At 44.8% G+C, this 16303-nt stretch overlaps 1 protein-coding gene across 9 annotated transcripts in view; it reads left to right on the forward strand.

Moving 5' to 3' along the window:
* The window catches only part of shank2a (SH3 and multiple ankyrin repeat domains 2a), a 71330-nt gene extending 55037 nt beyond the window's left edge, over positions 1–16293 (forward strand). For 2 of the 9 annotated variants that reach the window (XR_015515459.1, XR_015515458.1), the window contains 12 exons: positions 1–244; positions 1370–1515; positions 2111–2192; positions 5765–5847; positions 7133–7257; positions 8446–8584; positions 8695–8775; positions 9498–9616; positions 9709–9820; positions 10438–12568; positions 13162–15281; positions 15485–16293. The exon at positions 1–244 is cut by the window's left edge and continues 30 nt beyond it. Coding sequence is in view for 7 of the 9 variants with exons in the window: in XM_087293641.1 (XP_087149767.1) it covers positions 1–244; positions 1370–1515; positions 2111–2192; positions 5765–5847; positions 7133–7257; positions 8446–8584; positions 8695–8775; positions 9498–9616; positions 9706–9820; positions 10438–12568; positions 13162–13630 (3734 nt within the window). In the remaining 2 variants the exon portion in view is untranslated. Of the gene's footprint in view, positions 245–1369; positions 1516–2110; positions 2193–4929; positions 5848–7132; positions 7258–8445; positions 8585–8694; positions 8776–9497; positions 9617–9705; positions 9821–10437; positions 12569–13161 lie in introns of those variants that run through there. The other 7 variants (XM_087293641.1, XM_087293643.1, XM_087293645.1 and 4 more) reach the window with 5 other exon arrangements.
* The last annotated feature ends 10 nt before the right edge of the window (positions 16294–16303 follow it).

The raw sequence follows: 16303 nt of genomic DNA on the forward strand, positions 1-16303 counted from the left end.
GTGGTCGCCGGCCCCTGCCCCGCAGCGGTGTGTGTATGTCCCGGTCTCTACTGCGCTCCAGCAGTGACATCAATGTCCCGGAGCGCACCGTGAGCCCAGAGCTGCAGCAGATGCAGAGAGACGCGGGCGCACGCATGCGCATGATGATGATGACCAGCGGACGCAGCGGCAGGATGAAGAGCAACAGCAGATCACTGTCCGTCAGCCTGGAGGACGAGCACAGCAGCAGCACCACGCTCAAATGGTGCAACTCACACACACACACACACACACACACACACACACACACACACACAGCAGTACTGTCAAATGATGTGACTCACACACACACACACACGAACACACACACACACAGCAGTACTGTCAAATGGTGCGACTCACACACACACACACACACACACACACACACAGCAGTACTGTCAAATGGTGCGACTCACACACACACACACACACGAACACACACACACAGCAGTACTGTCAAATGGTGCGACTCACTCACACGAACACACACACACACACACACACACACACACACACACACACAGCAGTACTGTCAAATGGTGCAACTCACTCAAACACACGCATGCAAGCACAACTACAGCGACACCATCAAAAGGTGCGACTTACACATGCAAAGCAAGACTGTTAAATGGTGCGACTCACACACTCACACACACAACTCAGAATTGTCAAATGGTGCAACTCACTCAAACACACACACACACACATGCAAGCAAGCACAACTACAGTGCAACCGTTAAATGGTGCGACTTACACATGCACAACAGCACTGTCAAATGGTGCAACTCACTCACTGTGTGTTTCTGTGTGGAGTTTGCATGTTCTCCCCGTGTTGGTGTGGGTTTCCTCCGGGTGCTCTGGTTTCCCCCACAGTCCAAACACATGCGCTATAGGGGAACTGATCAACTACACTGGCCGTAGTGTATGAGTGTGTGTTCATATGAGTGTGTATGGGTGTTTCCCAGTACTGGGTTGCAGCTAGAAGGGCATCCACTGTGTAAAACATAGGCTGGAATAGTTGGCGGTTCATTCATAAGCCAGAGCAAAATAAATGAATGAATGATTCTAGGGGTATTTAATGAATAGATTATTAAGCATATGAACAATTTCTGGAGATTATTTTTATTTTCCTCTGCCACACACACACACGCACACACACACACACACACACACACTCACACACACACACTATGTAGATATCAGAGAACAGAGAGCACACTCACTCATTTTGGCAGTAATGTTCTACAAGTGTATTCCTTTAATGTTCTCTACATCACACAAATCAACTTACTGTGACTGTGAGTGTGTGTTCATCATGCGGTGTGTGTGTGTGTGTTTGTTTGTGCAGTCCTAACGGGCGTGTGTGTGTGCCGAGCAGCAGGAGGAAGCTCTACAGCGCCACCTCTGGTCGTCATGTGCTGCTGGTGCGCTCCTGTCTGCCACACGCTGGAGGAGGAGAGAACAGCAGCCTGCACCGCAACGGCCGGGTCAGAGGTCAGACAACAACAACAGCATACAGTAATCCACAGCATCACTGCTGACACGACACTGCTCTGCCCGACAGAGGAGGAACAGCAAACAGTTAACCTTCCTGTTGATGAAGAGTGACCCAGGCAGCATTTTAACAGCAGACAAGCCCTAAACAATGCTCTATCTTCAGGTCTGGTGACGTCTAAATGACCCCGACCCTTTCATGACGGCTGAACACGTTTAGGGAACAATTTATTTTCAGTCAGCAGCTGTAAAACCTCTGAATGCTGTCCTGCTAAACACTCTTACACTCCTGCAGCTGCTTTATCATGACACACACCCCCCTCTCTTTACTGTAGTGAGAGTCGAGTGTTGTCTACTGAGTGAACACTGCTGTAATACTGCACACTGATGAGGGAACACACAAACATGCACAGTGATCAGCTTCCTTCCTCACGCTGAATAGATCAGAGGATTCGTTTTAAATTGATCTGCTTGAAACCTCCCCGTGTGTGTGTGTGTGTGTGTGTGTGTGTGTGTGTGTAGCACACTGAGTAAAGGATGAGTAGGTGATCATGTCTGGTGTGTAAGTGTTGTCTTGTGTGTTTTGTGCTGTCAGACAGCCGGGCGGAGCGCAGCGACAGGAAGAAGCTCTTCAGACACTTCACTGTGGGCTCCTACGACAGCATGGACAACTCCAGGTGAGACCACGCCCTACGCCAGGTTAAGCTCAATATTATTGGCCCCTTCAGCAATATTAGTGTTGGATTGTCTCCAGAACAAACCACTGTTATACAATGACTTGCCTAATTACCCTAACTTTACCCTAATTACCCTAGTGAAGAGTGAAGTGGAGAGAACATTACTGTAACAGAGAGATCTGTCAGGGTCTATGTGCAGTTTAAATCAGAATTATTAACCCCTGAATTATTCAACCTCCTGTTTATTTTCCCCTAATTTCTGTTTAACAGAGAGCAGATTTCTCCAATACATTAATAATCATAACAGTGTTAATAACTCATCTCTAATAGCTGATGTGTTTCCTCTTCTCCATGATAACAGCACATAATATTAGACTAGATATTCTTCAAGACACTAGTGTTCAGCTTACAGTGACATGTAAAGGCTTCACTAGGGTAATTAGGGTAAAGTTAGGGTAATTAGGCAAGTCATTGTATAACAGTGGTTTGTTCTGGAGACAATACAACACTAATATTGCTGAAGGGGCCAGTAATATTGAGCTTAACACAATTTTAAGTGACTTTTATATCAGGCAAATTTAAAGAAACAAGACTTTCTCCAGAAGAATGAATATAATGAGACATACTGTGAACATTTCCTTGCTCTGTTAAACTTCACTTTTGACATGTAATAAATAATGCACAGGAGGGTGAATAATTTTGACGTTAACTGTATACGATATGGAGGAAATAAAAGTCCATAACTCCTGTCATTTATATATGGCGGTGTCACAAGATGAACAGTTTACAGTAATACTTCAGATCATCTGAATCGTTATCTGCAGGCAGACATCTGCATAGGTTGGTTTACATTTTAAAAGTGTTTCCGTTTTGCATTTCTTCAGCAATATTTAATATTGAGCCTGCATTAACTCATTTATTAAAGTGCTGTGTTTATATGTATTTCATATTTCTACACTCCTGATCAAACATGTATCAGTGAGCTGTGCATAACATGAGAATTATGACCATATACTGTATGAATGCGTGAATATTTCCATGTGCTCAATAACTGACTGAACTAACAGTGATGATGTATACTGTTATACTGTAATCAGGACTATTCTAGCATGACATGAGGTTGACATTTTGACCTGAAGATGTTTTAATATCATGACCTTTAATGGAGAATGCTTATTTAGCTGAACTGATTTAGAATCCTTGATCATTTTATTGTAATATACAGTTATTGTACTGCCCATGCAGCGTCCCCTGATGTCTTCTATTGACAATTACATAATGAACGTGTTGGACATGTTATATAATGCAGCAGGAGATGCTGAGCTGATGCTGTTACAGTAATAGGACTGATATGAGGATTATTATAGGATTACTGATATGAGGAGGACTCCTGCGTTTCTATATACACAGCATTGTTGCACTGTGTCCTGTATCGTCTGCACAGTGTTCAGGCCTTCAGCTGCTCTCTCCAGTTCAGCAAACATGACTGAACAACAGCAGCAGCTCATCATTAATTCACCTCCCTTTAACCTGGAAATCTGACAGTAGTGATCCAGCGTTTACACAGAGAGGAGCCGTCATTCTCCTGCAATTATTGATTTCTGTGTGTTCATTTTACATTATAGACACAACCCACTCAGCACAACCATGCCAACATACGTAAAACACCGCATTAGTGTCGTTATGAGGGAATAATTCACAGTACACAATACTCACAATACTACAGTGATTCTGTAGTGCACTAATGTAATAACACTGGATTATGATGCCCTTATAGCTGAAGAACACTACAGCATTGACTCATGTGTTCAGTTGTGTTACCATAGCAACTGTAGAATCACCACAGCAGATCAATTACTGTAGCTGTCGTGTTACCATAGCAACTGTAGAGTCACCACAACAGATCAATTACTGTAGTTGTTGTGTTACCATAGCAACTGTAGAATCACCACAACAGATCAATTACTGTAGCTGTTGTGTTACCATAGCAACTGTATTATCACCACAACAGATCAATTACTGTAGTTGTTGTGTTACCATAGCAACTGTAGAATCACCACAACAGATCAATTACTGTAGTTGTTGTGTTACCATAGCAACTGTAGAATCACCACAGTAGATCAATTACTGTAGTTGTTGTGTTACCATAGCAACTGTAGAATCACCACAACAGATCAATTACTGTAGCTGTTGTGTTACCATAGCAACTGTATTATCACCACAACGGATCAATTACTGTAGCTGTCGTGTTACCATAGCAACTGTAGAGTCACCACAACAGATCAATTACTGTAGTTGTTGTGTTACCATAGCAACTGTAGAATCACCACAACAGATCAATTACTGTAGCTGTTGTGTTACCATAGCAACTGTATTATCACCACAACAGATCAATTACTGTAGTTGTTGTGTTACCATAGCAACTGTAGAATCACCACAACAGATCAATTACTGTAGTTGTTGTGTTACCATAGCAACTGTAGAATCACCACAACAGATCAATTACTGTAGTTGTTGTGTTACCATAGCAACTGTATTATCACCACAACAGATCAATTACTGTAGCTGTTGTGTTACCATAGCAACTGTATTATCACCACAACAGATCAATTACTGTAGTTGTTGTGTTACCATAGCAACTGTAGAATCACCACAACAGATCAATTACTGTAGCTGTTGTGTTACCATAGCAACTGTATTATCACCACAACAGATCAATTACTGTAGCTGTTGTGTTACCATAGCAACTGTATTATCACCACAACAGATCAATTACTGTAGTTGTTGTGTTACCATAGCAACTGTAGAATCACCACAGCAGATCAACTGAAGCACTTTACTCTGTTATTAATGCTATAGTATTATATGATTATTTTGATTGGGATTGTGCACTTCTGACCACATTTCTTATCAGAAGGTGAATGTTCACGCTGGATAAAAATGTTGTAAACGTTGTGAAGAGAGAGGAATATTTGTTGTTTAGTGTGGCAATACGCCAGACTTTACTGTAGTAAACACTAGAGTAAGTTAAACTGCAGTATTTATTAGAGCTGACCAGTTCACTACAGTCAATACTACAGTGAGTTCAGAGTCTTCAATAGTTGAATGTACACAGAGTAGTAGACTTCACTACACTCATCATAAACACTACAGTATTTACTCTACATCAGTGTAGTGTTACTGATGTGTGATGATGGTGAATCCGCGAGTGTATCTGGATGAAGGCTGCGCAGTCAGCGTGTCTGTAATGTTTACCGGAGGCAGAAGCAGACACTGAGCTCCACCTGCAGCCGGAAACACACACACACACCTGTAGATCACCTGTGCGCTGCTAACTGAACAGTCCCGCGTCTTCGAGCACAATAGGCGTTTCTAAGGCAACGCAGTATTTAAGCGCGTGACGCGGCGCGTTATGTAAAGGCGGATGAGCCGGAGAGAGCAGCGCGTGTGTTTCTGACGCGCGTCATTCAGCGAGCGATCAACACAGATCCATGCTGATGATCAGCGGCGGCGAGGATGAGGAGGGCGAGGATGAGGAAGGGTTTGAGTGACGCGCGTCATTTCCTCCACAGTGATTGCACGACGGAGCAGAAGACAGTGGTCCTACAGAAGCAGGACAGCGAGGGGTTCGGGTTCGTGCTGCGAGGAGCTAAAGGTGAGACTCATCTTCATCATCATCATCATCATCACTATATTCACCTTCTTCATTGTCATCATCACTGTAATCATCTTCATCATCCTCACCATCATCATCATCATAATCATCTTCATCATCATCACCATCATCATCATCATCATAATCATCTTCATCATCATCACCATCATCATCATCACCATCATCATCATCATCTTCATCATCATCACTATATTCATCATCATCACCTTCATCATCTTCATCACTATATTCATCATCATCACCTTCATCATCATCTTCATCATCATCACTATATTCACCTTCTTCATTGTCATCATCACTGTAATCATCTTCATCATCCTCACCATCATCATCATCTTCATCATAATCATCATCACTATATTCATCATCTTCATCATCATCATCACTATATTCACCTTCTTCATTGTCATCATCACTGTAATCATAATCTTCATCATCATCACCTTCTTCATCTTCCTCATCATCATCACTGTACATCTTAACTTCTCTCCTAAACACTTCAGTGGTGTTGTTCAGATGTTCTCCTCATATGTCCGCTTCAGCATGTGTATCAGGAGTGTGTGTGTGTGTGTGTGTGTGTTCCTCCTCCAGCTGCTGTGCTCTGAGTTTCACATTAGTCTGCTGTTATTTGCCAGTTTAGTTTAGTTCAGTGTGACGGCATTAAAGTGTTTCTATCAGAGAGATTGGAAATGAACTCCTCTATAAAGATGTTAACGCCGCTGTGCTCAATAATATTAGCCCCCTTAACAATATTACAGAACAAACCCCTGTTATACATTATGACTTGCCTAATTACCCTAACATAGCTATTAATGTGTGATGTGCTGTGATCAGGGGTCCAGTGGTCTCTCAGGCGTACAGTAGAGTACAGTACAGCAGTGACTCTGATTAATGTGAAGCGTCAGATGTCACGGCTGGTTATGTGCAGAGTCACAGCTCTGCTCAAGGGAAGAGCATCTCACTGAAACACACACACACACACACACACACACACACACACACACACACACACACACACACACACACACACACACACACAGTGTTTTAAAGGGCACCTATTATGCACAACACTTTAATGCGGTGTGTGTGTGTCTCCAGCAGCCTCTGATGCTCATCATGAGTGAACTGTGTTTATTATAATCAGACTTGATGCAGAAACACTGTGATGGACATTCTCCTGCTGTACCTGTCATCAGAGGAAAGCCCCACCCACTAGTGCCCATCTCTCCATCTCATTAGCTGAACGTGTGTGTGTGTCCCACAGCTGACACCCCCATCGAGGAGTTCATCCCCACTGCTGCGTTCCCAGCGCTGCAGTATCTGGAGTCTGTGGATGAGGGTGGTGTGGCCTGGCTGATGGGGCTGCGCACCGGAGACTTCCTCACTGAGGTACGGAATAGTACACACACACACACACACACACACACACACACACATACAAAATGTCAAAAAATGTGCGCGCACATAGACAATCCATTTGCATCCTTTGCACAGCGGAAGAATGACTCTTCTCTCTCGCAGTCTCGTTTCTTTTGCTGTCTTCAGATTAGAAACTGTGTAAAGGAAAATATCTCACAATTTATAAACAAACCAGAAAGTCATATTATTCCGAATCTGCTGTCCTCAAACCCGAATACGAGACATCTGATATGAAGCTTTGTTGGTGTTTTTGAGGCTCCAGCTCGGGCCGTGGATTTAAATGATGAAGTGGCTGATGAGATCTGGGAAGAAGCCCAGTCCAGAATAAAACACTTCAATAAACTCGAGACAAAAATTAACTGAATGGACAGTTTTCCGTGGCCTTCATTTCTCTAAAACTAGATGAAGTCAAATCCTCCCTCTGTATGTCCTGAACGGGACAGATGCGGGACTCTTGTGTGCACATTGGTTTAGGTGTTGTGCTGTTCTTCATGAGTTCTGCTGCTCTATTCAACAGTTTTCCAGAGCTTATTGAACCAATATCCAGTTTGGGGGACTAGTGTCGATTATTTTGCATTATTTATCCTCTTCTTTTTACTGGTATTCTTCTGTTTTTGTTAAATGTGTTATAAATGCTAAATAAAACAAAATATTACAAATATTACAAATAAGTTCATCCATGTGTTCACGGTCCATGTATGAGTTATTGAGAATAAGTCGGTGGAGCAGATTGAGAAACAGGTCAGCATATGTTCACACGGCCTGCATCAAATATACATGCAGAGAGCAGAGCGCAGCGGGCTGAAGACGGAGCTCCAGCAGATGGAGCAGTGCTCATCATGACCCACTTCAGTTCAGTTCAATGACTGCAGGTGAATCTCCTCATCATCAGTGCAGACGCTTCACTACACCACTGAGAAATTCACTGCGCTTTAGATTAAACATGGGGCTCATGCCACAGTTCATTCTGATGGTAAACAGTGAGGTGTGTGTGTGTGTGTGTGTGTGTGTGTGTGAAAATTAGTTCATGTATATGCATATGTGTGTGTGTTTGTATCTAATTGTGTTTGCACATGTGTATGTGGTTTTGTGTGCGTGTGTGTGTGTGTGTGTGTGTGTGTGTGTGTGTGTGTGTGTGTGTGTGTGTGTGTGCTGCAGGTCAATCATCAGAGTGTGGTGAAGATGGGTCATCGGCAGGTGGTGAGCATGATCAAACATGGAGGAAACCGACTGGTCATTAAAGTGGTGAGAGTGAGCAGGAATCCGGACGACAAAGACCACAAAACACGGAAGAAAGGTAGGAGAATTCCCTGCAGAACTCAACCCTGCTGCTGCTGCAGTGATCATGCTGGTGTACACACAGACTTCAAATAAACAACAGTCGAGTGTGTGTTTGTGTTGTCGCAGCGCCTCCTCCACCCAAAAGAGCACCCACCACTGCCCTGACCATGAGATCCAAATCCATGACCTGTGAGCTAGAAGACCCGGGTGAGTTTTACCCTTACAGTACTGCGGTGAGCGCTGTGTTTACCAGCTCACGGTGGGGTCAGTGATCTGCAGTTGATGCTTATCTTCATGCCGCAGTGAATACCTGAATATATGAAGAGTCAGAACTGTCCTTAACGTCCTCATAGAGTCACACACATCCAGTCTTTAATAGTTTAGTGTGTGTGTGTGTGTGTGTGTGTGTGTGTGTGTGATGAAGGCTGTTCATTCTCTTACATCAAACTTTGGTTCATCAGTTTCCGCTGCATCTGCTTTTGTTGACATTAATTCAACTTATTTAAAGAGTCTTGTTGAATAGTGGAGTTTTGGTGAACTGCATTACCCATGATGCCAATCAGACAATTCCACCAATCAGAGAGTTGCAGTGAGCAAAGTGCACAAAAAAATATTTAGCTCCGCCCACTTCATTGAAGCACCACCAATGACAGTCACACCATTATGAATATATAATTAACTAGTGTAATTTGCAGAATTAACCCTCGGCCACCACATTCATTTACACGTTTCTAGCTGAAGCACACTGTCCCTCAGTATTTCAGTATATAGTCATTTAGTATGTAATAGATTATGTGTGTGTGTGTGTGTGTGTGTGTGTTATTTAGACTTTATATCACAGCTGAAAGAGAGTTCAGTTGCAGTGGATAATGCATGTCAGAGATGCAGTATTGCCTCTCCCGTCTCTGATGTTACTGGTTGTGTTGCAGATAAAGTGGAAGAGGCCGTTCCGCCACAGAAGATCATGCATGAAAAATCCTCAGCAGACAAAACTGTCTCAATCAGGTCCCGCCCCTCAAGCCGATTTTTGGCATCCATGGATTTTAATGTGAGTTTGCGTGAGAGCGGCAGTGTCAGACTGCAATTATGATGCATGATCATATGTAAAACCTTCTAATCAATGAATCTGATTGACAGCAGTCCGCATCTGAACGGCCAGGAGTCGCTGTAGTTCCTCCGAATGTTCCTGGGAGATCCCATGGAGGTTATATTCGTCTGCCAAAGAGCTCCATGAGAAGACAGAAGTCCGTCGGTAAACATTTGCTGAAATATTCCACATGTCAGGGCTGCTCTGAGATCATTTTACCCACAGTCATCCACAGATTGATTTAGATGGTCTCTGCACAATGTGAATACATGTAATAATCTCCATGAGCTTTCATGGTTGCACTTTATTCTCATAATCTACTTTAGGCATTGCTTACCCCAATCTGACGGTTAGGTTAGAAGAATGAGAAGGGTGACACTCATATAATATAATATTCATATATACTCACTCTGAGTGCCATTTATATTGAAGTTGATATTTAGCCGCACCATGTTGGAGTTTCGTAACATCTCATTTTAACGAGGTGGGTCAATATCCCAACACTCAACCCCCAACCTGGAGGACCAGGACACACACTCGTACACTATAGACAATTTAGCCTACCTAATTCCCCTATAGTGCATGTCATTGGACTTGTGGCGTAAACATAATACAATATAATATAATATAATGAGTATGATGAACACCCCTTCAAGTATGACCAGAAGGAATATGCTAGGAACATATTGACTTATAGTTCCAGAGTCACTTACAGTGTGTCTTAAGATGAACTAATGTGTTCCTGATTTCGTTCTAAACATGTTGCTTAATTCTTTCCCAAGGAATCGCAGGAGAAGAGAAGAAGTTCCTGATACCTCCACTGCTCAAGTTCTCCAGAAGCCTCTCAATGCCGGACACATCTGAGGATATTCCTCCACCACCTGGCATCTCTCCTCCATCCCCACCGTACAAGCTCAGCACGTCTACAGCACAGGGATACGAGCCCAACCAGTCCATTTACACTCAGAACTCTGCCGCCAGATGCCACACCATAGAAAGAGACCAAGTCGGGTACCATCGGCAGAACTTTGAGCCGTACGACTGTCAGACTCATCCAGGCCTCAACAGGGCGCATGTGCCAGAGAATCCATACTCAGACAAACCCCTGTACGTCCCACCAAAACCAGCCCGTAGGAAGGGCATTCTGGTCAAGCAGCCAAACGTTGAGGATAGTCCAGAGAAGACTTGTTCAATATCAATACCAACCATTATTGTTAAAGAGCCTTCGACTAGCAGTAGTGGCAAAAGCAGCAGAGGAAGCAGCATGGAAATTGAGACTACCGGACCCGAGCCTCCAGGACAACTTCGACCTGATGGGAGCGTTTCCAACCCTTTTGCAGCTGCTATTGCTGGGGCAGTGCGTGACCGCGAGAAGCGTCTGGAGGCAAGGAAAAACTCCCCTGCTTTTTTGTCAATGGATCTCGGAGATGAGGATCCGTTTATCCCTACTCCCCGCCTACGCCAGTCTATGTCCATTGATGAAGGCATGTTTGCCAACGATAAGAGTTTAGAAAACATCATGGCTCCACCGGCCTCTTTAATAGGGAGCTCGCAACTAAGAAATGAAGGAAACTTGACTGACTTTACCATCCCAGAACCAATGACTAAACCTCTGACAACACGCTCCAGGAAGTGTCCTGATATAGGTAGTCCCATCGGCATCGATGATGATTTCCAACAACAGGTTTCGAGGAAGACTCATGATATTTGTTCACCTCCAGCTCCGGGACAATTATCTGGAAATAAAGCTCTGAAGGAGCCAGTGCTACCGCCTCTTCCTCCACCTAAAGGAGAACCACACAAAGCAAACCTCAACCAACCACTCTTTATAGACACCAAGCTGCGGTCCAATATTGAAACCAACTTTGTCGCTACCACAGCAGTGGGTCAACCAAAAGATAGTGGGGGTTTATTTAGACATTCAAGAGAGTCTAGCCGGCAAACAGTGAAGGTCAGCAATCCATCTGAGCAGCTAAAGAACGCTCATAACACTTCACAGCAGAAGTCAGCTGGACTCCTCATGGTGCAGTCACTGAATAAGGCCAAGCCGCAGGGAAACAGTCTGTCTGATGGATTCCTGCAAGAAGAGTCCCCAGTTATGGACAGAGAACCCAGTGATTCCAAACTTCCAAACTCCCAAACAACTCCCATGGAGGAGCCTGGCAAGTTTTCCTCTGGGATTCCTCTTCCACTTCTGACCTCAGTGGATATCGATGAGGAGTTCGATGTAGCTGAACCCTTGCCTCCACCTCTGGAGTTTGCCAACAGCCTCGACATTCCTGAGGACCAGGTAGCTGTGATTCTCAAGCAGAAGAAGAATAATGAAACAAGGGCCGTGCATCATTCTCGTGCTTCAAATTGCATGACATCCCACGCCTACCCTCCACCACCTCCAGAGATGTTTGAGCCGGTCACAGACTCAGGCATTGAGGAAGCTGACAGCAGAAACAGCGCTGGAGATCCTCATTTTGAGGCCAACAGCACAATCTCCACTGTGTCCAGTATCTCTACTCTGTCATCAGAGGGAATCGAGGATGCGTGTATAACCTATGCAAATGGGCAGATTTTTCTGCTGGACCGACCCCCTGTTCCACCAAAGCCAAAATCTAAGCCCATTATCAATAAAAGCAATGCTTTTTACAGGGACCCTTTGAAACAGGAGAGCATTGAGTCTATTGGAGAGCCTCCGCCACTCCCACCTCCACCTCTGTGTGGTGTAGCTCAAACTGAGGCTCGTAAAACACTCGCGAAACACCCCCAAGAGCTGCCAAACCCACTCCTACCCAATGCAGATCCTAAAGCCAATGTGATCAATGAGCTCAGCTCCAAACTTCAGCACATGAACAAGGACAGATTTCCCAAACAGGGAGGATCTCTCGACCCACCTGCAGTCTCCAGAAGCATCGGATCAAGGTGAGCTGCACAGTAACAGCCTATTCTGTTTTTGATTAAATGTTCCTGACAAAATAATAATCAATAATCAGATAATGATGACTTTGCATAGCCTATAATTATATTCAAGCTGTTGAATCAACAGTTGTAGACCAGCACAAGAAAGTATTGTATTGTTAGTTGGGCATTTCTGTGGTAAAAAAGTATTTCCAAGTTTGACAATTAAAGTGATGCTTGTGCGGCTAACATGACTCCCGGAGGAAACCCCTTCTGTAGACTTCAGTTCCAGCTAACCCTGAACATCTTGAGTAGCTGGATCAAGTGTGTTTGATAAGGGTTGGACTTCAGTCCTTGGCTCTTAAAGAGCAAGACAAGTCTTACAGTCTTATCCTTTCTGCTTAAGAATAACTCCAGGAAATTGCCAGCATACAGTCATTTATCTCTTTGGTCACGAACTGAGACGTCTACTTTGGTCGCATACTGCCCATATTACCTCATATATTGACAGAATAGTGATGTAGTACTGAACACTCAAGGAGCTTTGTAGAGTTCCCTGATGAACCCCAATGAGTCTTCATCCACTGACTGCTCTTTCTGCATGTGTGTTCCCTCAGAGAATGGATGGCTCAAGATACCAAACGCATCCACAAAGTGTCTTCCAGCCCCTTACCCCCTCAGGCGTCTCCTCCTGCTGGATCTGGACACTCTTCTCTGCCCGGCTCTGCTGCATCTCCAACATTGACGGATGTGTTCAGCCTGCCATCTCCACCCATGGGGAACGCAGAGCAGTGTTTCAGCATCAGCTCCGTCAGCAGCCAGTCTCTGTCCCCGCTCACGCTCTTTCAGGCCGCGGCCGACAAGCCGTTCGCTGATAAACCCATCCCGCTCTGGAGCAAACACGACGTGGCTGACTGGCTGGACACCCTCAACCTAGCCGAGCACAAGAAGGCCTTCCTTGAGAATGACATTGAGGGCTCGCACCTCCCCAACCTCCAAAAAGAAGACCTCGTAGATCTGGGGGTAACGCGTGTGGGCCACCGCATGAACATCGAGAAGGCTCTCAAACTGCTAATGGACAGATAAAGAGGAGATTCCTTTATATGTTTCCTGCACTGGGTTTGGACACTGCTTGATCAGTCTGTTGTTTTCTTCATCAGTCTCTGCTGCTGCTGTCGGCAGGTTGTGCGAAGATGTTCTCGGTTTAGTGGTCAGAACTGCACTCTGGAGCAAGTCTATAAAGGCTGGTTTATACTCCAGTATGCCTGGGTGTGCATGGTAAATATGACATCATTGCAGTGTTGGTGCAAGTCCACTATGGGTGCAGATGCCGTCATGTTGAGTCTGGCCGTGCCCCCCCAAACAAAACAGGCTAATGTGAAGTCCTTTAGAAAAGAATAAAATGTAGTCTCACTTACTCCCAGCGCCGTTTATATAGAAGTTGATGTTTAGACACACCATGTTGGTGATCTAATTTTCACGAGGTGGGTTGTTAGCCCAACGATCAACCCCCAACCTGGAGGACCAGGACACACACTCACACACTACGGCCAGTGTAGTTGATCAGTTCCCCTATAGCGCATGTGTTTGGACTGTGGGGGAAACCGGAGCACCCGGAGGAAACCCACACCAACACGGGGAGAACATGCAAACTCCACACAGAAACACCAACTGACCCAGCCGAGACTCAAACCAGAGACCTTCAGCTCCCCACCGTGCCGCCATAAAATGCAGCCTAAGTTAGTAATTTCCCCAACTGTACTAAAAGCAAACCTTTTCATGAGTGTCCTCCGATATTATCCACAATCTATTAATTTCAAATAGAAGTAGGCTGCATTCCCATCCAGCTTTTCACTCGCTAACTTCCCTCAGTCTTGTTCCCTTGGATGTGCATCATTGATTATGTGTCCACTACTGGCGGAGCATCTGAATGGGTTTAAATGGAGTGCCCTAAGCCCCTGAGCACTTGGTAACTACACTGTTGTTATGTCACAATCGCATTACATTCTGAAGCTGACTCGCTCCCTTTGTCAAAATCGAGGGATCGAGGGTATGTCCATGTAAACGTCCCCCATGTGCTTGATGAAGTGGAACACATTTCAAAATCATGGCATGGATTCCCCGAGGGAACAAGGGAAGGGAAGTTCACGAGTGTGTTTCTAAAAGTGTAACAGCCCTAAATCCATTCACTGAGTGTTTCGTCTTGACAGGTACTCAGAGTCGCCCCCTGCTGTTATCAAGTATGAAAGCCAGATCACTGCAGCCCAGGCGAGAGTATAAATCAGCCTTGAGGAGTTCATCTTAACATCTTGAAACTTGTGAAAACACCAGCCGCATCAGAGCGGGAGTCCTTTACTACCTGCGATACGGCGTATTTCCAGGCATATGTCATTTGACACGTCTGTAAGTGTTCTGTGTGTTCCTGCAGAGATGAGGAAGAGCAGCTGTCTCAGGAGGAGATGCTGGATTCACTCAGGCTTACACCAACATCTTATATTATCCTCGCTGCAAAAACTAATGATGCAATATATGCAAATGCATCCCCTAACGAATACCCCTCACCTTTCCCGGCTCACTCATTTTATGATTTGAGGGTTGATTCACAACTGAGGGGTTCAGTGCATTCTCCCTGTAGGGGAGAAGCTGTTGGGTACTACACAGAAGGAGAGGTGCTATCGGGTGCTAAGCAGAAGGGGAGGAGCCATCAGGAGCTAAGCAGAAGGGGAGGAGTTATTGGGTACTAAACTGAAGGGGAGGAGCTATCGGGTGCTAAGCAGAAGGGGAGGAGCCATCAGGAGCTAAGCAGAAGGGGAGGAGTTATTGGGTACTAAACTGAAGGGGAGGAGCAATCGGGCACTATGTAGAAGGGGAGGAGCTATCAGGTACTAAACTGAAGGGGAGGAGCAATCGGGCACTATGTGGAAGGGGAGGAGCTATCAGGTACTAAACTGAAGGGGAGGAGCAATCGGGCACTATGTAGAAGGGGAGGAGCTATCAGGTACTAAACTGAAGGGGAGGAGCAATCGGGCACTATGTGGAAGGGGAGGAGCTATCAGGTACTAAACTGAAGGGGAGGAGCAATCGGGCACTATGTAGAAGGGGAGGAGCTGTCAGGTAAAAAACAGGTTTGAATTTCAGGTTCTGGTTCAGACATCAGTGGTTCATTTGAGGAGATTAAATTCCTACACACCTCAGCTGCGGGCATTAGCAGTGTATCGTGTGTTATTTGCATTGCAGCTATTTACACTTATTTATGAAAGGTCAGAGAAATGGACCATGGTCATGGACAGTGCAGATTACCGCTCGTGTCATTTTCAGATGTGTTTCAGATGTTTGCTGACACACTGCTGCTACTGTGAAGAAGAAGAAGAGCGTTTATAACCGTCGCAGATCATCTTTACACTAGAATAAGAGTATTCTGACTATAGAGCTGTACTGCCTTCTATATCACTACTATAATGGAGGAACTGCTCCACCAGTGTGGACTTGCCAAACTCAACTAAAAGAGTTATATTTGATAGATCATCATCATCATCATCATCGCACTCCAGACAGCAATATATTTATACTGTGATGATGTCTATATCTAGACTATATCTGTACTGCAGCACTATAATGGAGTCTGTAGGATCTTCAGTCCCTGTGTGCGCGCGCGTGTGTGTGTGTGTGTGTGTAGCGTCTCTGTGTAGCTGATGTGGATGATGTCTGTAACGCATCACAAGTGAAGAAATAAAAGCTGCTCCTCTCTGTGTGTGTGTG

This window comes from Danio rerio, chromosome 18 (genome assembly GCF_052040795.2).
Source record: "Danio rerio strain M-AB ecotype USA chromosome 18, GRCz13ab, whole genome shotgun sequence".
Lineage (NCBI taxonomy): Eukaryota > Metazoa > Chordata > Actinopteri > Cypriniformes > Danionidae > Danio > Danio rerio.